This window comes from Rhinolophus hipposideros, assembly GCF_964194185.1.
Source record: "Rhinolophus hipposideros genome assembly, chromosome: 16".
NCBI classification, from domain to species: Eukaryota; Metazoa; Chordata; class Mammalia; order Chiroptera; family Rhinolophidae; genus Rhinolophus; species Rhinolophus hipposideros.
This window is the reverse complement of record NC_138062.1, coordinates 43665416-43689782: the sequence shown is the minus strand read 5'-3', so window position 1 is coordinate 43689782 and position 24367 is coordinate 43665416. Positions and strand designations below refer to the sequence as shown.

The 24367-nt window shown below is 57.6% G+C and overlaps 2 protein-coding genes across 16 annotated transcripts; both read left to right on the top strand.

Annotated features, from left to right (window-relative positions):
- The first annotated feature begins 1898 nt into the window (after positions 1–1898).
- PDLIM2 (PDZ and LIM domain 2) lies at positions 1899–15519 on the top strand. Of its 6 annotated transcripts, none has more exons than XM_081077672.1 (12): positions 2212–2394; positions 2561–2745; positions 3863–3957; positions 4670–4821; positions 6811–6880; positions 6992–7143; positions 7289–7367; positions 11047–11129; positions 11354–11499; positions 13145–13262; positions 13507–13649; positions 14297–14892. In XM_081077672.1, exons 1-12 carry the CDS (start codon positions 2261–2263, stop codon positions 14368–14370), a joined length of 1431 nt encoding a protein of 476 aa, XP_080933798.1. In that variant the 5' UTR covers positions 2212–2260; the 3' UTR covers positions 14371–14892. The 6 variants fall into 6 exon arrangements, with proteins under 6 accessions (XP_080933799.1, XP_080933802.1, XP_080933800.1 ...); XM_081077675.1 differs by having other exon boundaries at positions 2309–2394; positions 2625–2745; positions 14297–14872; XM_081077673.1 differs by lacking the exon at positions 13507–13649 and having other exon boundaries at positions 1899–2394; positions 14297–15024.
- Positions 15520–19457: 3938 nt separating this feature from the next.
- LOC308509599 (uncharacterized protein C8orf58) lies at positions 19458–24366 on the top strand. Of its 10 annotated transcripts, none has more exons than XM_081077801.1 (8): positions 19458–19626; positions 20732–20845; positions 21173–21231; positions 21573–21752; positions 21860–21971; positions 22113–22225; positions 22450–22553; positions 23081–24351. In XM_081077801.1, the coding sequence occupies exons 1-8, from the start codon at positions 19578–19580 to the stop codon at positions 23190–23192; spliced, it is 843 nt and encodes a 280-aa protein (XP_080933927.1). In that variant the 5' UTR covers positions 19458–19577; the 3' UTR covers positions 23193–24351. The 10 variants fall into 10 exon arrangements, with proteins under 10 accessions (XP_080933927.1, XP_080933926.1, XP_080933924.1 ...); XM_081077800.1 differs by having other exon boundaries at positions 21860–21983; positions 22447–22553; positions 23081–24068; XM_081077798.1 differs by having other exon boundaries at positions 20732–21231; positions 21860–21983; positions 23081–24366.
- Position 24367: the final 1 nt, after the last annotated feature.

Sequence of the window (24367 nt, the reverse complement as noted above, 5' to 3'; positions counted from 1 at the left end):
ATGACGGTGGTGGCCTGGCCCTGGCTGGTCCTTGAGCCTGGGTGTGGCCGGGCCCCAGAAGTGGTTAAACAGCAGCTGGAAGAACAAGACCTGGATGCCCCTAGCAGACATTGTGGCCACCCCAGTTCTCACCATGGTCTGCGTCTCAGTGGTCAGGTCCAGCTCGTCCTGTGACAATGACCATTCTTAGGGACTCCCCTGGCCTGTTCCTGATCCCCGTTCCAGCTCCTTCGTGTTCCCTGATGCCCTCATAAAAGATATCAGGATTGAGCCTTCCTTTCCCTGGGGCAGAAACCAAATCCACACCTTCTCTTTGATGGGGCCTTGAAACCTCAGCAGCAAACCAACCCTAGGCCCCTGGGCTGCCTGCCATGACAGCTCTGACTTACAATGACCACTTCTGTGCCTTGACTGGCACGAGGAGGGTGGGGAGGGAGGGGCAGAGGCCTGAGGGCCGAGGGGGACCTGAGGGGTCAGAGCCAGAAAAGACCTTAGGCCACTGGCACTGCTCCTGCCATTAGAGAGGTGAGGTGCCCAGGGGCACAGAGTGGCTTAGAGCACAGTAGGACCCCTTCTGTTCCAGGGGTTCATGCCCTGCCGACTGTATCTTTGTCCTGAGCTTTGTGAATACAGGACACACAGAGCAGAAATCCTGCAGAGGAACCTGTAGATGTTTCTAGAGACTGTCCAAGTCAAAATCAGGGGCACAAAAAGGTGCATAACAGAGTCCCTGCCACAAATGCGGGGTGGGGTAGCAAAGGAAGAGAGATCAATCCATTCAATCACTAAACAATATTCATTCAGTAGATATTTACTGAATGCCTACTGTGTGCCCAGACTGTGCGAGGCTCTGGGAATGGAGCAGTGAACCAAACCAAAGCCCTCGCCCTCTGAGGAACCTGTGAGCAGGCAGCTTTACATGGGAGGGCAATTGGCACAACTATGCGTCGTCCCCATTTACACATGGGGAAACTGAGACCCAGAGGCGCTGAGGAAATTGCCCAAGGTCACATGGCTAGTAGAGGCAGACCTGGCATTTGAGGTGAGGTCTGTGCGATCCCAAGGCTATGCCGGCTCTCTACCTGGAGCTTCCTGCTCCCTCAGGGCTTCCAGTCTAGGTGGGAGGATGGAACAGGTGCAGCAGGCCAAGTGGCCAACCATCAGGCACAGGGCCAGTTAGTAGGAGAGTGGCTTACACACACTGGGAATAGAGGCTCTGGGAGGCTGGGAACAGGGGAGGTAGCAGGCTGGAGGCGTGCTGGACTGTGTACAGGGAGGAGGAGACCCAGGGCATAGGTAGGCATGAGGGGGCGTGAGGGCACTCCTTGCAAAGGGAACTGGGAGGGAATGACTACCTGAGGCAAGCAAGTTACAGCTGTGCCCACAGGTGTGCCCCCTGAAAACAGACCGGCCCGACAGAGAGAGTACAAAGTGAAGACCAATAGGAGATGGAGCCAGCTCTGATGGGCCATGAGGTCCCCAGAAGGAGGGTTGCTAGGTATGACTCGGGGAACCATTTGCCAGATGGTTCTGAATTGGCCTCTGGGGCCTCTCCTTGGCTGTCCTCTCCTGATCCCTGGAGCTTGGGTTCCAGGTGGGGCCTGAGGGACGAGGGGCCAGTGGGGGTTGTCGGCGCTGGCCGGCCCCAGGCACGGCAGCAAGGGAAGGTGGGGGCAGCCAGGAATGGAAAACGAATCAGCCCAGAAGAGGGAGGGACCTGTGTGGCCCAGGAGGGTGCCCCAGGACCTCCATGTAGTCTCTTCCTCTCCTCCTGGATGTGACAAGTCGCCCAGAGTGGAGCTGGCTTGCGACACATCTCTAGCCGGGAAGCTCTGCGCCACCGCCCGTTGAGCGCGCTGTCCTCGGGAAGGCGGCGGGGCGGCTCTAGTTCGGGTTCTGTGGGTGTCGGGCTTCATCGGGGCCAGCGTGGGAGCCCGGAGCAGGCGGAGCAGCCCGGCGCACCGCAGGCGGAGCAGGCCCTTGGTGGGGCGGGGCGGAGGGCGAGTTTCTGGGGACCGCAGCCTCAGCCGTCTGCGAAGTGGGGCTCGGGAGCGCCACGGGAACGCCTCCCCTGCACGCGGGGGGTTGGTCGGAAGGACCCGGCACCTCGGGGAGGACGGTCGCGGCCTCTAGGGGGCTCTAGAGAGAGAGTCACCCGCCCCACAGCGTGGCTTGGACCAGAAGGCAGCGCCGGGGCCGGGCTGCACGGAGGAGGCGGCTTCCCCCGCCGGGGCGGCGGCAGGGGCGGCTCCGGGATCACATGGGCGGAGGCAAGTCCCGGAGCCCCGGGCGGCTCTCCCAAGAGTTGGGCAGGCGGCAGCGGCGGCGGCAGCGGGAGCGCCGGCGTCTCCTCGCCCTCCCTTCCCTCCTGGACCCAGCCGCCCAGCCCGACAGGTGAGCGGGGGCCCGCTGAACGCGCCCACCTGCGCGCGGTCCACGCAGCAGGCGGCGTCCCGGCTCCCGGCTCCCGGCTCCCGGCTCCCGGCTCCCGGCTCGCCCGCGCCCCCTGGGCGCCCCTTGGCGCTGGGACCTTCCCACGCCCCAGCCCCTCTCTCCGCAGCCTCGCCTCGGGGATCGCGCTCTGCGCCCACTGGACTTCCCCATCCCCGGCTCTACTCCTCCAGCCCCTGGCCTGCGGGTACTTTAGCCTCGAAGCGGAGAGGGCGCCGGAACCGGGAGAGCCGGGGAGACAGGCTGGGCACCTCCCAGCTGAGCCCGGCGCGGAGTCCACTGGCCGGCTCAAAGGTCCGGGAATCCAAGGCGTGTGTGTGAGCCGCTAGCGCCGGCCGGGGGCCTAGGGAAGGACAGAGGCCGGGGCTTGGGCAAAGGGGAAGCCACAGACCTGGAAGAGGGCAAACAGCCCCGCTGGCCTGTGCTCCTCAGGCTCCTAAACGCGGGGAGGTGGCCCCAGTGCCCTTGGATAGATTTAAGCAACACTTGCAACCTTTGGGCCTCGCCAGAGCCAGCTCCAGGGTGGGTGCTGGGCACAGTGGTGTCCCAGCCTGACACTGCAGCTTTCTGCCTGGGTTGGCTCCTGGCTCCAGAACTAGAGGCTCCAGGAATCCTACAAGGGCCCAGGCAGCAAGGACACTCCCTTGCCCAGGGAGGGGGCAGTAGATGGGAGGCCTGTGGCCCCAGCTCACAGGCAGCATCAGTCAGCTCACCCTGACGGCCAGTGCCAAGGACGTGGGTGTGCCCAGCTTGGCAGATGAACCTGTCCTTCTTTTGGGCTGTTTGGAGGGCCGCTGGCCCCTGGGGGGGGTGGGAAGCCCAGGCTTGCCTAGCTGGACTCTGTTGCCAGGGCGTGAGCAGGCAGCAGGAGGCCCCTCTGAAGACCCTCGCCTCACCTTGGCCATCCCCAACGCAGAAAACTACTTGAACACTCTGTGGTGTCACCACTCTCTTCCTTCTGTCACTGCTCTCACAGCGCTGCCCTCCCCCAGAGTGGGGAGGAAGTAACTTGTGCTGTCGGTTTTGGGGACAGGAAGCAAGCACTAGCGGGACTTAGCCCTGATGGTGGAGGAGGGGGAGAGGAGGAAATGCTGCCATCTCCTACCACCTGCCAGCCCCTGCCTGCCACTTCGCCAGCATGCCCCTGTCTGGCAACCTGACAGCCTACCTCCAGGGAGCTGCTCTGCTGAACACAGAGAAGGGGAACTCAGAGTCCTGGCTTCCCAGGGTTGGGGGGAAGTAAAACTGGGGGGTAAGCGAGGGAGTTAGTCACTTCCTCTACCCACCGGCCTCCAGCCCCTGACTGGCTACTCCACGGACCTGTCACCCCATCTCCTCCCTTTTGCCTTTCTCCTGCCCCCTTAGAGCATCCCTGGGGGGCCGGCTCCACCTCTCATCTTCTCTTCCTCAGGTATGGCGCTGACCGTGGATGTGGTGGGGCCAGCGCCCTGGGGCTTTCGTATCACCGGGGGCAGGGATTTCCATATGCCCATCATGGTGACCAAGGTAAGGGCTAGTTTCATGAGATGAGGAAGTACCCCCATAGGGTCTGTCCTATCCACCTGGTCCCCACCGACACCTTTCTTTGTTCTGGAGCCAGAGGCCTACTTCTGGGAGTGTAGCCCTAGGTAGGGCTGGGGCCCTCTTGTCCTGGGGCTGGGGGGGCCACATCAGGAACAGGCTTCTGGGGAGTGAAAAGGAGCTGGGCCAAGTACAGGGCCTGCTCTTTTCTCCTTGGTCACCAACCCCATACCGCCTGGCAGCCATTTTGGGTGGTTACTGGAACAGGAGCCCCTGTGTTGTTGGCAGTTTCCCCTTGAGCCAGGCCCAGGCCTGGGTGGTGCTGTAGACCCCCTGTGCACAGGCAGCCACTGGCCCGGTGTGATTGCATGGGCAAGGCTCTCTATCCAAAAGTATTTCCAAGTACAGTTCCTGAAATTCTGTCATTACACATTCTTTGAGAGGCCCTGGTTAGATTGCCAGTGCTGAGTGAGGAGGGAGGGGGGATGCCCCTCCAGCTTTGGAGGGCATTAGCTGATTAGCTGGGCAGACACCGATGGGCACGTAGAGAGATGCTGAACAGGTCAGCCTGGTTCAAACCAGCTTCTATGTTTCTTGGGTGGGATAGAGGGAAATTCCCTCTCCTCCCTGCCTCCCTGAGTGTCACCATTGTATGAGTGGGGGTACCTCAGAGTACCCGCTCCTCATCCCCTAACAGGTAACAGAACGGGGCAAAGCTGAGGCTGCCGACCTTCGGCCTGGCGACATTATCGTGGCCATCAACGGGGAGAGTGCAGAGGGCATGCTTCATGCTGAGGCCCAGAGCAAGATCCGGCAGAGCCCCTCTCCACTGCGGCTGCAGCTGGACCGGTAGGCCCTCTATCCACCACCTCTGCCAGGTCTGCTAGCGTTCTTCTCCCTTCTGCCAGCTCACTGCACCCACCGGGGGCCCTTCCCCTGTCCTCAGCCCCGCCTGGTCTTCCCAGGCCCTTTTCGCTCATCTGTGAGAAGGTCTGGGGCTCCACGCCTGCAGCAGGGTGGGCTGAGGGTGACCCTGTGCTCAGCTGGGCATGCAGCCACAGGTAGGGCAGGCTGGCGTCAACCACCTGGACGCCCGTGTTTGACTGGTTCCCAAGTGTGTGGGGCACTGGGTGTGGGCATCAAGTGGGTTGAAGAGGGGAAAGGTGTGCCTTAGGCTGGGTCTCCAGGGCCCGTACCTCAAAGAGGGCATGGCCTTTGTTCAGATGATTGGGGGTGGGGTTGAGGATGAAGGTGAGGAATTTGAGGGCTCACTCCCCAGAGAGTCCCTGTCCCTCCCTCCAGTGCCTCTCTGGGCCCTGCTGGTGAAGGCAGATTCCTGGCTAGTGGGGTTTGCAGCCTGGAGGCCTGGGGGGGGAGGGAACAGGTGGCTCCTCAGGGTGGGGCATCTCGGTGAGTCACAGGGAAGGAATGCTGGGAGATTCCCTCAGCCAGGAGAGCCCTTTGGGCAGGCCTTGAACTTGAGTCAGGTACCTCCTGCCTCTCCGCCACCACCCCCACCACCAGGCTCTCCCTGGGCCTTGATTCCATGCCCTTTCCTGGCCCCGGCTCTCCCACAGTGCTGTAAAAGCTGGCTCCCATGATGCTCTGGGGGCCCTGGCCCCTTCAGTGACAACTTCATGCCACTCTGGCTCAAGAGTGTCTGCAAGAGTGGGACTCAGAGGAGGAGGGTGGGCAGTACCTCATGGCATCTGGGAAGGGGACCAAAATCTACAACAGGCTGCCTAGAGGGGCAGGGAGCTGCTGACGCCATCACTTCCTCTCAGGTCCCTCTTAAAGGGACTCAGCCCCATCTGGCTAAGTACCCCCCAGGCCTCCAGCTCCATGTTGGGCAGGTCAAGACTCCATGTCTCTTCTTTCTTTTGCCCAGCTCTCACCTAATCTCCCCTAAACAACACCCTCACCATGACCTTTCAGGCGCTCAGAGCCCTGTGGCAGGAAGCAGTGCTCTGAGCTGGAGCCACAGCCCACGCTTCCCCCACTCTGATTCCACTCCCCTCCCCGGGGAGGCTGAGTCTGGCATGGTGTGTGGTGACTGAGGTTCTTGCTAACCTCTCTAGAAGTGGCCAGACATCCAGGAATGGTGTGGGGATGGTACGTCACAGGCGTTTTTCCCACCCTCAGCCAGGTCCTGCCCCTCCAATGGCCTCTTCAAGGGTCCAGTTGGGTTCCACTGGGAAGGGCTTTGGAGTCCTGGGGAGTTGGGGTGGGAGAGCCCTGTTGTTGGCTGCCTTGGTGATTGGCGGGAGACCCGAAGTCCTACAGCTGCCTGCCTGATGGGAAGAGGGCCAGCTCCACCCTTGTTTTACCCACCCTTGTTTAACAGGGGAGAAGTCTGAGGAAAGGACCAGGAGTGACCCTCTGAAAGGCATTCTGGCCGTCAGCGGCGAAGCTGGTGGGGAACAGCCTCTGGTTGGGCTTTAGGAACCTGGGCAACTCACTTTCCCACTCTGGGCTTAGTTTCTCCATGGCTGAAAGATAAAGGATTATTGGATGAAATCTGCTGTCTCCCCCAAAATCGATCTACAAATTGATGCTGACCAGTGACAAAATCTGGATGAAATGCAAGAAAAGAAAAAAAAGAAGAAGAAAAGAAAAAGAAAAATGAAAGGTGGTGGTAGTGGGGATAGTGTGAGGAGTTTTTAATAAAATTGAATGTATGTAACTTTTTTGCTGAAGTTTACAATCTGCTGTCTGAACATTTCGGATACTTCACTGCTCTTGAGAACCTGGTGTGGGACAGTTGACATCTCTACCCCCTACCAGCTAAGCAGGGTTGTAGGAGCCCTGTGAACATTTGCCTCTCTGCCCTCTCCTCAGGTCCCGGGCTGCCTCTCCCGGGCAGGCCAATGGGGAAAGCTTTGTGGAGGTGCTGGCCACACGTTTCCAGGTAGGATGGTGCCTTCAGCTGGGAGCCCCAGCGCCCTGAAGTATGGGGGAGGCCTGAGGGGCAGGGCCCAGTGGGATGGGCGGCCCACTCTTCCTGGCCTTGTGTCCACAGGGCTCCGTGAGGACGCACTCTGACAGCCAGTCCTCCCTCCGGTCCTCCTGCTCCAGCCCGGCCTCCCTCAGCCCCCGGGCAAGCAGCCCCTTCTCTACCCAGTCTCCCACCAGCCAGCACCCCCTCCCTGGAGAGGCGGTGATCAGCCGCAGGTGAGTGCATGGGGTGGGCACCCTGACCATCAGGTCTCTCGAAATCTCAGTAGCTGTGTTTAGGGGGCTCTAGGGCACCCTCTGTTTCCCTGGGGTAGGCTGGGCCGGGACCTTGGCACACACACCGTGCATTTCCCCCATTCAGTTTTCAGAGCCTGGCACACACCCCGGGACTCATTGCTGCTGACCGCCTGTCCTATGGGGGCCACCCCAGAAGCCGACAGGTGAGGATATTGGGGGAAGGAGAGAGCCTCCCATGCCCACTGGTTGCCAGTGATGCCATGGGGTTGCAGGTGGCTGGTCCTACCTTGGCAGCCAGCCCCTCCATCTCCTAGCAGCAGGCACTCCTCTCTTCTGAGCAAGGAGGCCATCTTGTCTGCTGGTGGGTCACACTGGCGACTCGGGTCCTGCCCAGCTGGTCCCAGGTGGCCTTCCGCCTCCTCACTCCCACTCACTGCCACCTCCCCGCTTCCTGCTGGCTTCCTCCCTTCTCCAGTGTTGCTTTTGGGTCAGGGCTGACATAGTTTTGCTGCTGTTGTTGGGATGATTCCCTTTGGCTCTGGCCGCATCTCTTGAACACATTCCTCCCCATTCCAGCCCCATGCGTGCCCCAACTCCACCACCCCATCCCCCTTCTTCCTCCTTTGGCACAGCTCAGGGAACCACCAGCGGGACTGTGGTTCTGCCTCAAGCTGCACTTGGCCTACTCTGTGTCTGACCCCCACCCCTGCCCTTCTCCCTTGGGCCCTCCCCACCAGGTCTCACTGTCCACTAGTGACAGACCAATCCCCCTTGTGGTATTTTTCCTCTCTGAGGACAGGGGTGGGGAGGTGAGAGAGTGAGGCAGCCGACAGCTCTGGGCCACAGCTGCTAGGGGCAGAGTTGGGAGGGCATGTCCAGCCTTTGGGGTGAAGGGGATGAAGCCCAGCTGCTGGAATCCTACCTCTGGATAATTCTGCATTCCAGAGAGCAGAGCCTTTGGAGATGGCTGGAGGAGGCGACTAGAGACTGGGGGCTCTGGAGAAGGAAGGAGCGGGGTCCTCTGGAGACTGCACAGAAGGGGCTCCCTAGTGACCCTCTGTGGGCCTGCCTAGTGGCCTGCCAGGCAATGCAGGCATGGAGATGTGTTCCATGGTCTTTAAACAATTTGAAATGTAGCTGTGGAGATAAGACAAATATGCAAAACAATTTTGGAACAATTAAGCACTAAACAGTGTGGTCTTAATTATAAAAGCAGGAGGCCTTCTGGGAGGAGAGAGATGATTGTGGGCTGTGGTGGCCTGAGAAAGCTTTGTCAGGAATTTTGCTGGAAGGTCAGGAGGTAGGACCGGGCAGGGTTTAAATTTGAGTCTGATGGGGGGGGCGGGAGGGGAAGCAGTGGGTACAAGCAAGACCTGTGTGTTCTGGCCTGGGGGCCTCCTCCTGGAGAGCTTTTGGCCGAGACCAGCCAGGAGTGAGCTTGTCCTAGGGCATGGCTGGAGAGGGGCTGTCCATCCGTCCTGGCCTCCTTCCTTGTCCTTCTGGGCAAAGGGGACATGCAGGTAGTACAGGGAGTGGTTCTCAAACCACCAGCAGTACCTTGGACCTTGATAGGAATGCAAATTCTCGGGTTCCAGCCGAGACCTACTGAATCGCACACTGGAGTGAGGAGTGGTGTGGGGACACCAATCTGTTTTAAGGAGCCCTCAGGGATCAGATGCCTGCAAAGGTCACCTGAGACCTGGGCTGGGTGGTAGGGAGAGGTGGCAGGAGAGGGTTAGTCCCACCTCCACTATGTGACCTAGAACAAGCCCTCTTGCTCTGTCTGTGCCTCAGACTCAGGCTCGACGCTCTCTGAGGCCCCATCTTTGACCCGGGGCCCTTGGTCATTCCTTCAACAAATATTTATTGAGCAGCTGCTTTGTGTCAGGCACCCTTCTAGGCTATGGTGATGCAGTGGTGAAAAAACGGAGAGAAATCCCAACCCAATGACGCTTACATTCTGATCTCCAAGTGAGGCTGAGATCCGATAGTGTGGGGGGTCACAGGATCCCACAGATCCCTCAGGGCATTCACCTTAGCCCCTTAAAGGCTCTAAGAAGTCTTAAAAGAAAGAAACAATTAATTTTCTTCATATCCTACACTCGTTTAACGGCAGAATTTCTCCCAACACCCTCCCTCCCTTGCTGCTCACTCAGTAACATCTCGTGTTCCCCCAGAACACATCTGGAGAGGTACTGGCCACAGACAGCTCGTAATGGGCAGGGGAGAAGGTTTTCTGGACTCAGAGATGAAAAGTCCCCTCTGAGAAGGCGAGTGTTGGGGGAGGGAGGGAGGAGAAAGGCAGAGCCTCTCCAAATGATGGACTTGGGGCCTCTCCACCAAGGTGGGGTGGCCTGGTGGGAGGAAGGGGGCAGCGGTCACAGTAGATGAGATGTCCCCACCCCAGTCAGCTGTGGCTATGGCCTTGCTGCTGGCTCCTGAGAGCGCTGAGGCTGCACCAAGCTCAGGATATCACCAGCCCTTATGGTGCCCTTCTGGAAACTGGAGGTTGCCCCCTCCAGGGTGGCAAAAGCCTTAGTGAGCAGATGGGAAATGAGAACAGGGCCTCTCCCTCTGGCTGGCATGAAGACTTGGCTTTCGAAGGGACTGAGTCGGATTTCAGCGCTCTCTCCCCATTGCCCAGTGTCCCAGTGCAGGGTACATACTGGGACAGCCAAGGAACATCGTTCTTGAGGAGGGAGCTGGTGCTGGCTGTCATTCCTGAGGAAATTTTCACCATCTGTTAGTTGACCACACAGCACCAGCTGGCACCCAGAAGCCCTGGTGTGGACTCGCAACCCTGCCTCTAACTCCCTCGGTGGCTTAGACCAGCTGCTTTGCCCTTCTCATGCTCAGTCTCCTCACCTGTAGAACGTTTTCCCAAAGAGCAAAGAGCAGAGGAATGCAGGCTGGTGAGAGTCTAGGGCTGTCTTCTCCAGACTCTGACATTTCTACTTTTAGCCTGAGAGCTCATGCAATTTTTTTCATTTGACCCCATAATTTGTTCCTGTCTTTGAATTTTAAGGTCAAGGGAATGTGGCTTTCTAGGAAACTGCTCTCAGCACCATGCCGCCTGGTGACCTCTGAGTCTGTCCTTTACATGGGGTTGGGTCAGAGAAGGAGCAGAGTGGGGGAGGGTGCTGAGGCCAGGAAGCAGGGCACCATGAGGTGGAAGGCAACATATTCAGGTGGAGAGCCGCTGAAAGAGCCCAAGATGGACGGTGCACACAGGGAGGGGGCACTGCTGCTGGGGTGTGGGCCCAGAACTGGCCTGGCCTGACTCCCCAAGGCTGCATGCGGCAGGACCACACCTCCCAGGGTGGCGGGGAGAGGCTGGTCAGCCCAGACCCCAGCCCTTTTAGAAGGGAATCCAGCATGTGTGGAAGGGAAGTCATTTGTGCAGCCCCAGCCCTGGCCCCCAGAGGGGTCTTGGTCCCTTCACTTCACCCCTTTATGTTGCCTTTTCTTCATGGCAAAAGGATTGGCTTCTCTGCTTGTTCTGTCGGAGGAGCCAGGCCCTAACATGCAACGTCTTTCCAAACACATGGCCTGAGATAACAGAGGAATTTGCATTGTGTCCGAACTTAGCTGGTAGTGCCCGCCGGTCTTCATTCTGCCCCTCACCCAGCCCCCTTGCAGAATCCTCACACCATCAGGGCTGGGTGCTGCCTCCCTTCCCTCTGGGACCGAGCAGGAGCAGTCCCAGGTGCTCTGGCACTGAGGGCAGGGTCAAGGTGATGTTCCCATAGGGGACCTGCTGGTCAGCAAGGGCCGGGAGCCCTCTGGTGTTGGGCCTGGGAACAGCTGGCCTTGGCAGCCCGATGGGTGTGCTGGCCAAGGCCCTGGCGCTGACTCCTCCCCTGGTGCCTCTCCTTCCAACAGGCGGGCCTAGGCCGCGCTGGCGACTCGGCTGTACTGGTGCTGCCGCCCTCCCCGGGTCCCCGATCCTCCAGCCCCAGATTCAGGTACCTGTGGGCCCCGGAGGGTGGGGTGGGATCTTGAAGAGCTGGGAGGGGCACAAGACAGACTGGCTTCCCAGGGAGGGATGCGGGGTCCTCGCCTGTGTAAGTCCAGGTGGCTTTCCTCTGACCCCCAGAATCCTTTCCCCTGGGACACCCATTCGCTGCCCCTATAATCTTCCTAACACCCAGAATGGACCCTCACTCTTGGCTGCCTCCCATCCCTGCAGTGTGGACTCAGAAGGGGGACGCCTCCACCTGGGAGAGGACTCAGAAGTCTTCAAGATGCTGCAGGAAAATCGTGAGGGGCGGGCGGCTCCCCGGCAATCCAGCTCCTTTCGGCTCTTGCAGGAAGTCCTGGAGGCTGAGGAGAGAGGTGAGGCCCTGAGCTGCTCGGGTAGGGAACGGAGGTTCCCAGGACACCCTGGGACCCTGAATGGACATGTTATTGAGCTAGTATTTCTTAAGTGTTCATCATGGGAGCAGGCACCGAGGGGCTCTGACTTCTAGAAGCCACAGGCCTTGCATTGATGGAGCTTATTTACCATCTGGTGGGGATACCAGGGGTGCCCCACGTGCTGGCTGAGATCAGGAGTCTTCTTCATGGAGGAAGAGGGATTTGACGTGGCCCTTGAACAAAGATGAAGGCTTTAACAAACGGCCTTCAGATGGTGTCAGGGAGACTCTGCAATGTGGAGGCTGGCCGCCTGAGGGCTTTTGGGTGTGGGATCAGAGAATAGCGGGCCTGGCAGCAGGGAGGGTGGCCGTGGAGTTTACATCCTGGCTATGAGGCCTCACATGCCAGGCTTAGGAGTGGCCCAACCCAGGAGGGCTGGTTAAATAATGCCAGGCAGTGCCTGAGATGCCAAAGTGAGAGTACAGATGATACCAAATGATACAGGCTCTTGGCAGACATTTGCTGTGCCCGTGGATGGACCAGCCACGTGCAGTGTGGAGATGGAAGGCGCTCAGGACCTCTGTTTATTGGGGCTCACAGGCCTGCCCAGCTCCCAAGGAAGTGGACAGTGCTACTGCAGGAATTTGTCTGTGTGTGTGTGTGTGTGTGTGTGTCACTGCCCTAGTCCAGGGGACAGATGGGGAGGGCCTGGCCAGCCTGGGCAGTGGCATCAGGGTACAAGAGGGTGAGATGGTCAGGAGAAATATGTGAGTGGCAGAATCACCAGAACCTGGTAGCTGGTTTCAACTCTGATGTCTGTTTATCTCCTTGGGGGTGTTCACAGAGGCAGGCGGTGGGGTGGAAAGGTTTAGAGCCAGTCCTGTCCACCAAGACCCTGAGGTATTGGAAGGAGAGGCGGTGGGGTGAGGGGAGCACTGATGGCTGGTGACATCACCCCTGGATTCTCAGTGTCAGCTGCAAATGGGGATCGTACCTGCTCCATAACATCTGAGCGTGGTCCATTGCAATAATGCACATACTGTGTTTCCCCGAAAATAAGACCCAGCCAGACAATCAGCTCTAATGCGTCTTTTGGAGCAAAAATTAATATAAGTCCTGGTATTATATTATATTATATTAATTACCAGGTCTTATATTAATTTTTGCTCCAAAAGATGCATTACAGCTGATTGTCCAGCTAGGGCTTATTTTCGGGGAAACACGGGAAGAGCCTTTTGAAAACTATACAAAGGTGTATCATGGTGCTGTTATTACCTATTACTATCGTCTCTAAATATCGTCATCACTGGGCCACGTGAGAGGAAACAGCTGCTTGGCCTGCCGTGGCAGACGGTACAGATGCTGCCTTAGCTCAGGCTGTACCTCGGCCTCGAACATGCTTCCTGTACTTGCCCAGCCTCAGCCAAAGATCTGGCGTGATCGCTTCCTGCCTCCATTCCCCACTCACATGCCCAGTGTTCCTTCAGAGGCCCACCTGTAGCTGCGCCTGTGAGTGTCCTCAGAGCATGTTGGAGCAGGTGGAGTGTGTGTAAATAAATACAGCCTACATGCTGCTGCTGCGGTAGACCAGCTCTGATGTGTTCTGTCTGCCCCCCCCCCCCAGATGGCACACCTGCCTTCCTGCCCAGCTCACTGAGCCCCCAGGCCTCCCTGCCTACCTCCAGAGCACTGGCCACCCTCCCCAAGCTCCACACGTGTGAGAAGTGCAGCACCAGCATTGCGTGAGTGTTGGTGGCCTGGGAGGCAGGGTTGGGGACAGGGCGCAGGGTGCTCTCCAAAGGGGCCTGTATATCACAACCAGTCAGGGACCCTGGAGGGCCCATTGCCACAGTGGATCTGTGTGGTGGGGTTCTATGGGTCATTGTCAGTCTTCTTAGAATGCCTGCGCTGCTGCCTTCTTCCTGCTGCTTCTCCTCCTCCCTGATTTCTTCCCCTCTCCCTCCCCCCGTCACCCTGTCCCCAAAGGAGTAAGACATGCTACTGCTTTTCATTTTTCTCCAATCATCTCCCAACCTCTGGAGATCTGCCTCTAGAGGAGTTGCTTCTCCTGGAAAATCTTGCTCTTACCCCTCCCACACCTCCTTTGGAACAGGACGAATTTTCCAGAGGTAGGTTCATTTTTTCTCAGTGGGTGGCATTACAAGGCAGCCGCATTCTCTGGGAAATTGCTGAAAGCCCTATCTCCCCCCCCCAAAAAAGTTCTTCCCGTGCACAGTGGGGAGGGTCAGTTGACTCACTCTGGGCAAATCCCTTAAACCTCCCTGGGCCTTGGTGGTTCATCTGCAGAACGGGACAGTCCCCAGCCTGCCTCAGTGACACAGGAAAGGGTCCTACATGGTGCATCTCAAAGAGCAGCAGCAGAGCCCTGGGCGTGTTAGAGCATCCCGGGGCCAAACCTCCAAGAGTTTCTTCTTCAGGAGTTCCCTGGCCCCAGATTTTACATTTCTAGCTTGTCCTATTGCTGTCCTGACCCCTGAGACCACACTGGGAGAACCACTGCCCCATTAACAACCCAGAAGGAGTTTATCTGCCTTTTGCTGGGGCAGGAACAACTTTTTTAGGGCATTAAGGGGCATGGGGGTGGGGGCTGGAGGGTTGTTGAAGCGAGATTCTGAAGAGCAGGCTCTGGGAGTCAAGGTCTGAGATTTGGGGTCTTCCCAGGTGCCACCTCTGGGGGAATGGGACTGGGGGGCATCATGCCTGGTGCTGCAGTTCCCCATCCCCAGGCTAATGGCTCTCGCACCTCTGTCTGCAGGAACCAGGCTGTGCGTATCCAGGAGGGGCGGTACCGCCACCCCGGCTGCTATACCTGTGCCGACTGCAGTCTGAATCTGAAGATGCGTGGGCACTTTTGGGTGGGGGATGAGCTGTACTGCGAGAAGCACGCCCGCCAGCGCTACTCAGCACCTCCCACCTTCAACTCTCAAGCCTGAGCGCCAGCTGTGCTCTCAGCCCGCCCTTGACTCTGTGGGCACCTCTGCACCCGGGGCCATGCCAATAGCAAGCGGGCATGGAAGGGTGATGGTGGGTGGTGGGGCCCCTTCCTCCTCACTGGGTGAGGCCAGAAGTTGGGGCCCATCTTGGGCTGTGGGTGAAAGCAGGCTCACCTTCCCAGGCCTTTGTCAGATACTCTCGCTTCCCCCCTGCAGGACAGGCTGTGCACCAAAGTCTGAGGTGGGCTCTGCATCGGACATCTTTGTGCAACCAGGGTTAAGCAGGTTGGGTCATGGAGATTAGTATCTAGAAGGAGAGGGGTGGCCCAGAGACTAAAGGCATTCAGTGTGTAAAGTTTCCGATGTGTGAGCTCGATAAATATATATATACGTGAACAAAATAAAGTAGTTGCCCCTCTTTTCTGCCCTTTCCTGCCCAGGGCCCTGGGGATGAGCTTTTCCCCTTCTTATTTCCCCGCTCAAACCCTCGCCTCACCAGGTGCTTTACTATGTGACACCCCTACTGAAGAGACTGCTTCTTTTAGCCTGGACCCTCTTGTAAAGATGTCTGTTTTATTGGGATGGTCCCTGGTACTTTAGAGGAATGTTTCTCACTGGGAGCCTGGGGAGGGGAAGGGATGCTGGAGGGAAGGCCTCAGAAACACAGGAGGTGGCCCCAGACCCATCTAGGTGACCATCTCCTGGTCTGCCAGCACTGGTTGGGGTACAGCTCTCTATGCCCCTTGCTGTACGTGATGAGATTGCTGCCAGCCCTGACTTACCCAGAGGATGGGCAGAACAGGGTAACATCCAGAGTACCACCTTCGCTCAATGAAGCCGTCTGTACCTACTTGAGAAAGATATCACCAGAAATCACTTGGGACAGGGCTGCAGGTTAGCCTTGCCGGTGGGGGACAACCCAGCAGAAACCCCACCCTGAGGGACGACCACCCACCCAGGGCCTCACCACAGTGAGTCAGGGGGTTGCTCTGCCCACAGCTTCCCCTGGGAGACCCTGCTGGCTTCATTGGTGTTTGCTTGAATTAAAACGAAACAAAACAAACAAAAAAAGCACAATGCATGGCCAGTGCTAGGTACGTCTGCCTTGAGAGTATGTATGAGTTGAGGCAGGGGTTCCCTGCCAGATTTTTGGCTTGACTCACTACCCCCGCCCATCCTAATTCCAGAGGACATTTCAGAACAGTGCATGGGTGCTGCTGGGTGCTCCAGACTCACCCTGCCCCCTAGTCAGCCTAAGGGATGGTGGCAGCCTCAGCTTTATTTTCACAGGAAAGATCAAAGCTGGGCTTCAGAGGGTGCTTTGTGCTTTTTTGGAAGGAATCTTGGCGAAGACTGTGCTGCCTCCTCAGGCACCTGTTGACATAATTTACACCTTGATATAATTGTCTCACCTTTTGCTTGGATGGCTGCCTTTATTTCCATTAGAAAAGATCAAGGCTTTCTGTGGCTCAGGAGCCAGTCTGGCCACAAAGTCTGGTCTGAAATGGGAAGGCCTCCTTGGCGCCATCTAGTGTCAGGTGTCGCCCATCGCAGGGGAGAATGCTCACAAAAGGGGAATTCACTCCTCTGGAAACACTTGGGCTTTGGCACAGTGGGAATGCAGAAAGATCTAGCATTGTTCTTGCTTTCCTAAAGATAATAGCAGCGACTAAGCCCGCATGAATGAAATAATGCTACATGGCAGTGAATGCTTAAGAGCTCATATGGAATACACAGGCATGTCCTGAGTTCAGTGCAGGGACCATCTGTGTGAAAGGATGAACAGGACTCGGGATAGGAGAAAAGACATGTTGAGTAATGGGGGTGAGTGCAAGTGGAATGCTCAGTTTAGGGCAGTGGCTGAAGGGGATACCGAGATAAGGAAAGATGAGAACCTTGAATGCCAGGAGAAATGGTTTGAACTTCACCTTGAGGCTCTGGGGACACTGAAAATTTTAAGCAGGGAAGTAACAAGTTGGACAAGGTGGGTTGGAATATTAATATGGTGAGATCCCTGCCTGTAACAAACCTTGCTGGGCCAGCTGTCTCCTCAGGAGTAGAGAACACATGGGGACTAGGGACCCTTATAAAATGGGTATCCCCGTGAGAGAATTGAATGCCTTTTGAAAGCTAGATGGGTTCAAGCTAAAATTCACTTTTTCAGTCGTGGCAACCAGCTCTCCTCCCAGGGAGGGTTTTAGCTCTAGGGCTCTCTGCAGCCACACAGCCAGCCTGAGCTTGGGAGCAAACTTCTTGGAGTTATTAGCCAAACCCATTTGTCAGCAGAGACGGCTGGGGCCATCGTTGACTTCAACCCTCTGCCTTCTGACTCAGATGTGGGGTGGGGGAGACCACACAATTATGCAATTGCAATTTGTCCCCATGCAGTGCTCTTTTTATTTTTTTTTCTCCCCTGCATTTTGGGGAATAACTTCAGAAACCATGATAGAATTGAGTTAGAAGTGGTCCGAGGGAGCATCTAATACAGTCCCCTTCAGTTAGAGATGAGAAAGTGACTTTCCCAAAGTTCCATGGCTTGATAATTCTCAAGTGCCAGGGACGTTTTACGTGCTTTTTAACTCTAATCCTTACAATTTGGTAGGTACTGTTATCATCCTTGTCTATAGATGAAGAAACCAAGGACAGGGAAGATGAGCAACTGGTTCAAGGACTGCTAGCTGGTAAGGGGAGGGGCCAGGGATGGTAGGTACCTAGAGCCTGACTCCTGGGTTTCTGGCTTGCCTAGAGGTGGGGATACTCTTGCCCCTCCATCACCAGAGACAGCCTTTTAGGCCACTAAGGAGGTCACTATGGCTCCCAGCTGCCATCTCTAGTCTGGCAGAAACTGCTCCCAGGCTCTTGGCTTTGCCTGTGGTCCCACAGGGCCTAGCTCAGTGCTGAGCTTGCAGGAAATGCACTTCCTGAAGCTGTGACTTCCCCCATCGAAGTGGAGGGGCAGCTGGCCACCCCTGGCCTCAACCTGATCAATGACTCCGCTCAGGCCACCACAGTCTCAGGAACTCACTATAGCTGCCCACCCCTCAGGTGGGCACTGAGGGTGTGGCTGTGCTGCCCCTCCCATTCCTTCAAGCATCACTGAAAGGGAGATGATTCTCCTCCCACAGTCAGGGTGAAGGACAGTGCAGAGGTAATCACGTGGGGCCACAGAGCCCTCTGGGTGGTAAAGGCCTGTCCCAGCTCTGCACACAGGGCTGCCAGTTAGGGGAGCAAAAGGCAGATGACAGGGAAGTGTGTGCCCCCCAACCCCCAGGAGGTATTCTGATCACCATGAGGGCTCTGGCATATCTAAAAGGGGAGAAACATGGCCTGGAGGGGAGTGTGTTGGGTCGTATGTGTATGTGTGTTGGGGGGCTCTTTTGAGGCCACACAAAGCCTTGTGCTGAGACACTGCATTCCTGCTGGCTGGCTTCCTGTTCCAGATGCATTCCTACCCCAGAGTCACCAAGGAGACTGCTGCTTGGAATCTGGCCCTACATTCTCCAAATTCAGGGCAAGATCTGGCAAAGGTTCCCTCCCTTCCCCTCCCCACACTCTCACTTTGCAGAGAGGAAGCCACCTGACTCACCAGCCCTCTTACTCTCCTCCTACCTTGGGAAGGCTGGAGTGGTGTCTGGAATGGCCTGGGTGGGGTGGGGGGGTTGGTACCAGACATCCTGTCCGACTTGCATAAAGCAGTTCCTGCCAAGCCCTGCGTTCTATTTCCCTTTTTGTATCTGGAAAAGAGGAATGGGGAGGGGGTGTTGTCCAGAAGTGTAGGGCCGGGAGGGGGCAACTCAGAGGACCCATGGCTAGTGGGGAAGGGCTTGGCCTGAAGATCAAGGTGTTAAGAGATGTCTGGTAATTCAGGCATTCTTCTTTTCTGGGGTGTGGCTCTGGGCCTCAATTTCAGCTTCTAAAGTTGGCATCTTGTAATTTGTGGCTGCAAGATTGGCTACAAGTTGATGAAGGCTCCTGCGAAGGGTGTTTGAGGAAGGGCAGGAAGGAGCACGGAGCAGAAAGGATGGGTAGACCTCTTCTCCCTCCCAGGTAACAGCCACTGGCAACAGCTCAGGCTCCAGCCCCTCCCCCAGAGGCTCAGGTGCAGGTTTGCACGTCCGCCAGCTCCCTCGTCTGCCTCCAGGGGATTTGGATCCTGCCGGTCACCTTCCGCCGGAGAAGGAGGTTTCCTTAGAAGCTTCTCTCCCGTCTGGTCACCAAGCTGTCTCTCCTTCAGCAGCTGTCTGGGCTCCCAGCCGACTTTCAGAGCGGGGAGCTGCTGGTGGTGGTGGCGGTGGTGGGGATGGTGGCGGTGATGCGGTGAAACCTCAAGGGCCCAAAGAGGGCTGGGGTGGGGATCGGGACGCTTTTATACTTGCATCGCTTCCGGGCTCCTCGCCTGTCCCCCAGGCTCACGGCTTCCCCAATCCTGACATCCCACTCAGCCCCCCCGTTTCAGGGCACCCGAGTGAGGAAGCGGTGTGGGACGATGCGGAGATTCAGAGCTACCCCGGGACACAAAGCGTTCTGCCGCTGTTGGAAAAGATTTCCCTCTGGGCGGAAACCATTTCCCCCTTTTATCGCGCCAGGTTTCTGAGTGGCGCAGTGACTTGCCCCAGGCTCACAGCTGGGAGCGCAGTGCCGGCGCGTCTCGGTCAGTGCCCTTCCCACCGCCGGCACGTGGGGCTCCATTTCCTTCCGCGCTGCGATCCACTCCCCGCCCGCCAGCTTCATCTCGGCGGCAGGAAGGCAGACCCAGCGTGTGAACTGGGGGCGGGGTGACCCTAGGCGGGGGCTCCGCTCCCGGGCCGCGGCGGGAGCGCGGGTCTGTCACTCGCGGAGGCACAGCGGCCCGGGGCGCTCATCCCAGCCCCGCATCCCAGCCCCGCATCCCAGCCCCGCGCCGCGTGGCCCGCGTGCAGCCCCGCCCCCTGACACCTGCGCCCCTCCCCTCCCCCTCCCGCCTCATCCCTCCCCGCTGGGAGTGTCCGGGGGCCGCGCCCGGGGGGTCCGGACGCACGCGCGGAGCCGCGGGTGCGACGGCGGCGGGGGGACGCGGGCTGGGAGCGCTCGGTCCGGCTGCGGCGGTCGGGGCGGAGCGGGGCCATGCTGGGCCGGCGGCGCGTCTTCGCCATGGAGCCGCTCGGCGGGCGGGGTGAGTCGCCCACCCTCCCGCCTTAGAGCCGAGTCCGGGGCCGGGGGCCCCGTCTGCGTCCCGCCCCACCCTGCACACCGATCGGGGCGCCCGGCCGAGCCGCGCCCGCTTCGCGGCCTCTCTTTAGAAGGGTCGAGTGAACTGCGCCTTGCACAGGAGACCCTCTGGGTTTGGGCGTTACACGAGCCACCACCTCCATCCCGCTTCCCCCGGGTCCGCTTCCCTCAAATTCCCGATCTGGATTCTTCTCCGCCGGCCCCTGCCCCAGCCGGCCGTTGCCCCTCGGCGGCGGCAGACCGCTTCCCAAAGGCACCGCGCAAGGGCTCGATTTCCTGGCCCTCTTCCTTGCCCTCCAGCCTCTCCAGCCTCAATTTCTGCATCATTACAGCTGGGGCACCCAGATACTAGGAGGACTTGGCACGGAGGTGACAGTTAATGGGCAACAACGCTGTATCTCCTACCCACTGGTTCCTTTTCTTCCGTTTTTTTCTTTTCAACTCGCCACAAAATTGTCACTGTTTCTCAGTTTAAAGCCCAAAACCCCCAAATGGTTATAGCTATTGTTATTTTTAATCATCCTCCCCCCCCAGGAACTCCAGGAGAGACTTCATCAAGCATCCTGATGATGACAGTTTGGACCCCGGCTTCCCTCTTTGTGCCATGCGCCCTGTCCCTGAGGAGGGGCGCACAGTCATACTCCCCCTTGTGGAGTGATGGAAGAGCCTGTGGCTCCCTACTTAGGACTTGGAGGTCTTAGGCAGCTCCTAGGGGCAGGAGTGCAAGAGCTCCCAGGAAGAAAGCGCCTAACCCCTCTCAGAGGAAGGACCATAGGCCATCGCAGGAGCTGACTAATGAGACCTGCAAGGCTTTGCCTACCACACAGCCCATCTGGGTTGTGATCACTAACAAATACTGTTGTGAAAAGAACCCCATCCAGCATCTCTCAGGCGGGGCTGCAGAGAGATCTGGGAGGGGCCGTGGCTGTCCAGGCTCCTCCCTTCACCTCTGGCCCAGGACACTCCTCCCCAGGGAATGCTTTCAGCTGCCAGGAATGCTGGGGGCGGTGGGGGCAGCCTGCCCAGCCTGATACTGACTCTCCTTGTAGATGGGGCTGGTGAGGACCTGGCACGCGGTTGTGTAGTACCTGGAGTCACCAGCGTCTACAGACGGATCCCGGACACCGTTCAGGGGTGCTCGCTGGACTCCTGGAAGGGGGATGGTGAGCAGAGAGATCGCCGGAGGCAGGTGCCACTTCTCAAACTGGCATCCCGGGACTCAGGAGTGGAGATGGTGGTTGGGGACAGCCCCCTGGCCACCTCGCTGGGCCTTTCTCAGGACTCTCTGGACTTTGAGGCCGTGGTGAACCCTAAGCCCCTGGCCCTGCCCACGGAGCCTCCTGCCCACCTAGGCCGCTTCCTGGCCAGCCGTAAGCTGGAGCAAGTGCTGGAGAGGTCCCGCCAGCTCCCAACTTCCCCTGCCAGCTTGTCACAACACCGCCACTCCCCGAAGCTGCCAAGTAACCCTGAGATGCCCCTTTTTGGAGCAGGGGACCAGAAGGCCACCAAATCAGAGGGGGAAGAAGCATGCCTGGAAGAAGCAGAGGTGGTAAGTGCCAACTCTCAGGCTGGATGAAGAGTGGGATAGAGACGGCCCTTTCACACGGGGGCTAGTGGGCCCCCCCACTTGTTCTCCCTGGAGCTCTCTCGGGGTGGGGCATTCCTGTCCCTAATTGATGGGTTGTGTCACAGCTTCTTGCCTCACTCCACTCCCAGCTGTGTGGAGGTGGGCAGGTACAGGGTCTACCTGGCACCATGGCTGCCTGGGCATTGGGAGGCTAGCTGGGTTCGTGGTCCTCCTTTCCCTGCCCATTCTGCACCCACCTGCTGGTCACCTGGGGTGGGAATCTGGTTGAGTTCAAGTTTCCCCTACCTCTCTCTGTCCCACAGGTGGAGGGCTTGGGGTCTGAAGCCTGGGCCTGCCTCCCAGGGCAGGGTCTTCGCTACCTGGAACACCTGTGCCTTGTTTTGGAGCAGATGGCAAAGCTCCAGCAACTCCACCTGCAGCTGCAGACCCAGAAGGCCCCTGGGGGAGTGAGCTGTGGGGTGGTCAGGCCAGCGGATGGGCCGGTGAGTGGGGAAGGCAGAGGAAGGGTGGGTCCCCTGGCACCAAGGCTTCCTTCAGAACAGTCTAGGCCTGTAATCAGGCACTGAGCGCCCTTCTCTTTTGTGCTCAGAATCCTATAGAGGAGGAGGAGGAGGTCCTGGCCCCTTCACCTCCACCCTCTCATGCCCCAGGCAGTGAAGTTCATGGGCCTTGGGAGCTGCTCAGCCAGACAACGGAGACAGGTGAGGAGACAGGTGAGGGGCCGTTGTGTCTCCTTCCGGGTCTTGCCTGCCCGGGGCCACATAGGCACAACCCCTGAGCCCTGGGGCTTGGTGGGTGTGTTCCTGCTCCTGGCCCTGGGTAACCTGGTTCTCTCTCTGAAGGGGCAAAGAGAGCTTCATTCCCAAAGGTAGGGGTGCCCAGTGCCAACCTTTCCAGGCTGTCAGAGGCCCCAGCAGAGCGAGCTCATGACTTTCAGTCCTCCCAGAGTCACAAGGTAGGTGATGGATATGTGTGGGGCAGGTGAAAGGATGTGGTGGGCATGGGACGTGGTTGACGTGTAGTAGATACCCTGAAGACCAGAGACTGGGAAAATGAGAGGATTCCTGTTTGGAGCAGGTGACTTCTCTTGGCTGTGGTGACAGCTATCTCTGGGAGTTTGGTCAGTGGTTTGTTGTGGGGTGGGGCTCTGTGGTGACCGCCTCACCCTCTGCTTAGCAGGATCTCTCCCACTGGAACAAGGTCAAGGTCCTGCTTAACCGGATCCGCTGGAAGAGCCCTAGACACCCTGAGCCCCCTGTCCTTCCTGATGGCACTGCCCCGAGGTAAGTCCTGCGGACCAGCCTAGGTTAGGGCAGAGGGAGGAGCCTGATGGACCAGGATAGTACTGTCAGTTGTACTTTGTCCCTATGAAATCCACGTGATGCAGACAGTCTTGGAGAGGGTGCTGGAAGAAATAGAAAGTAGTTAAAGCTCCCCATTTCAGATGAGGAAGCTGGGGACTGGGCTGGAGAGGGAAGCCACTTTCCTGAGGCCACACATGAGTCAGCAGTAGAATCAGGACCAGAATATGGGAAATTTCCTTATGCCAGCCGAGCAAATCCTCACCCCTTAAAAGCTGCAACCTAGGCTACCTTCCTGGGTTTGCTGGGCAAGCAAGGTAGGGGCACAGATGAAAGATTCCTGGGTGGATGTTGGGGGTTATTCTGAATAATTCACCGGGGGAAGAAGCACCATGTAAGTTACTACCCCTTGGCTCCCCACAGGAGAGAAGCTTTGCCCGATCCACTCTGGGATCATTGTTACCTTTGTTTCCTCCTCCTCCTCTAAGGCCACCTTTCCTTCTCCATAGGATTGAGTCAAGGGACCTCCCTGAAAGATCTCCATGTCACCCCCTCCGGAAGACCTTTATGCCATCATTAGTGGTGAAGAAGCAACGAGCAAAAAACCTTTCTGTCTGCTGAGACCTCCTGGTGCAGGGACATGACCCTGTGTAGAGGGGTGTGAAGTGACGTCTTCTTCCTTGCCCTTTGCCCTGTTGCTTTTTCTGGGCACTGCCAGGAAACACTGCTGACACTTGCCCTTCTCTCAGAGGTGAGGGCTGGATCTTTCTCTTCCTGGAGCAGCCTGGCAGAGGGACCCTGGTTCCCTGAGAAGCCCCACGGTGTGACAGCTTCCAGGCGCCTCCCTGGCTGCCAGAAATCCCTGGGCTTAGACAATGTGAACTCGCTTATTTATCAGGCATCCATGGAGCATGTTCGGCATGGTAATCTGTTGGGGCCCAGCGTGTTGCAGATGTGTATGTATGCAAAATGATATACTCATATATATCTCTGTGAGACTGTCACTGTTGTGAACTGGCTGGATCCAACCCTCTCTCCTGAATCACACACTCAAAAAAGGTTGGTCTTCTGGGAGAGGTAATTTCAGAAGGATGGAACTGACCTTTATTCCTCAGTGGACGCCTACTGATCTGGAGTCTTGCTTGCACCTCACACCTGCACGGGCAGCCCCAGGATAGGGAAAGGGCACTACCTTGGCTGCTTCCACATTGAGTCTTGCCCCAGAAGACTGCACCAGGAATGGGAGAGTTAGGGAAAACATGGGGAACAGTGGAGTAACCTTCAAGGCCTATTCTTAGCTGCTTTGCTCCCTGCTAGCTTGTACACACCAGAGCTGACACCAGAGGCCCAAACTAGCTTGTAGACATCGACGAAATCCCTTAACTTGTCTGAGCCATAGCTTCCCACTTAATCTCCCAAATGGCGTAATGGTGCCTGCCCCACCTACCTCACAGGCTTGTTATGAAGATAAAATGATATTAAACTGTCTCAAAGTGCTTTGTGAATGTTAAATGAATAGGGAAAGGGAGGGTAGGGGTGTTGGAGTGTGGTTTAAGTTGGAGGGGAGGGCTTAAATTGGGGGGATAAAGTGGATGAGGGGGGACTGGGATTGCTAAAGGGGACTAAAGTGGCCGGTGATTAACTGCAAGATTTTGAGCAAGTCACTTCATTGAAGTCTCTCAGGTTTCATGTCTGAAAATTAGGGCAGTCATTCCTGACCTGCTTGCCCGCTCGCATTGTCGTGTTGTGAGGACTAAAGGAAAAATCTGTGAGAACTCTTACTAAATGTCTACTTA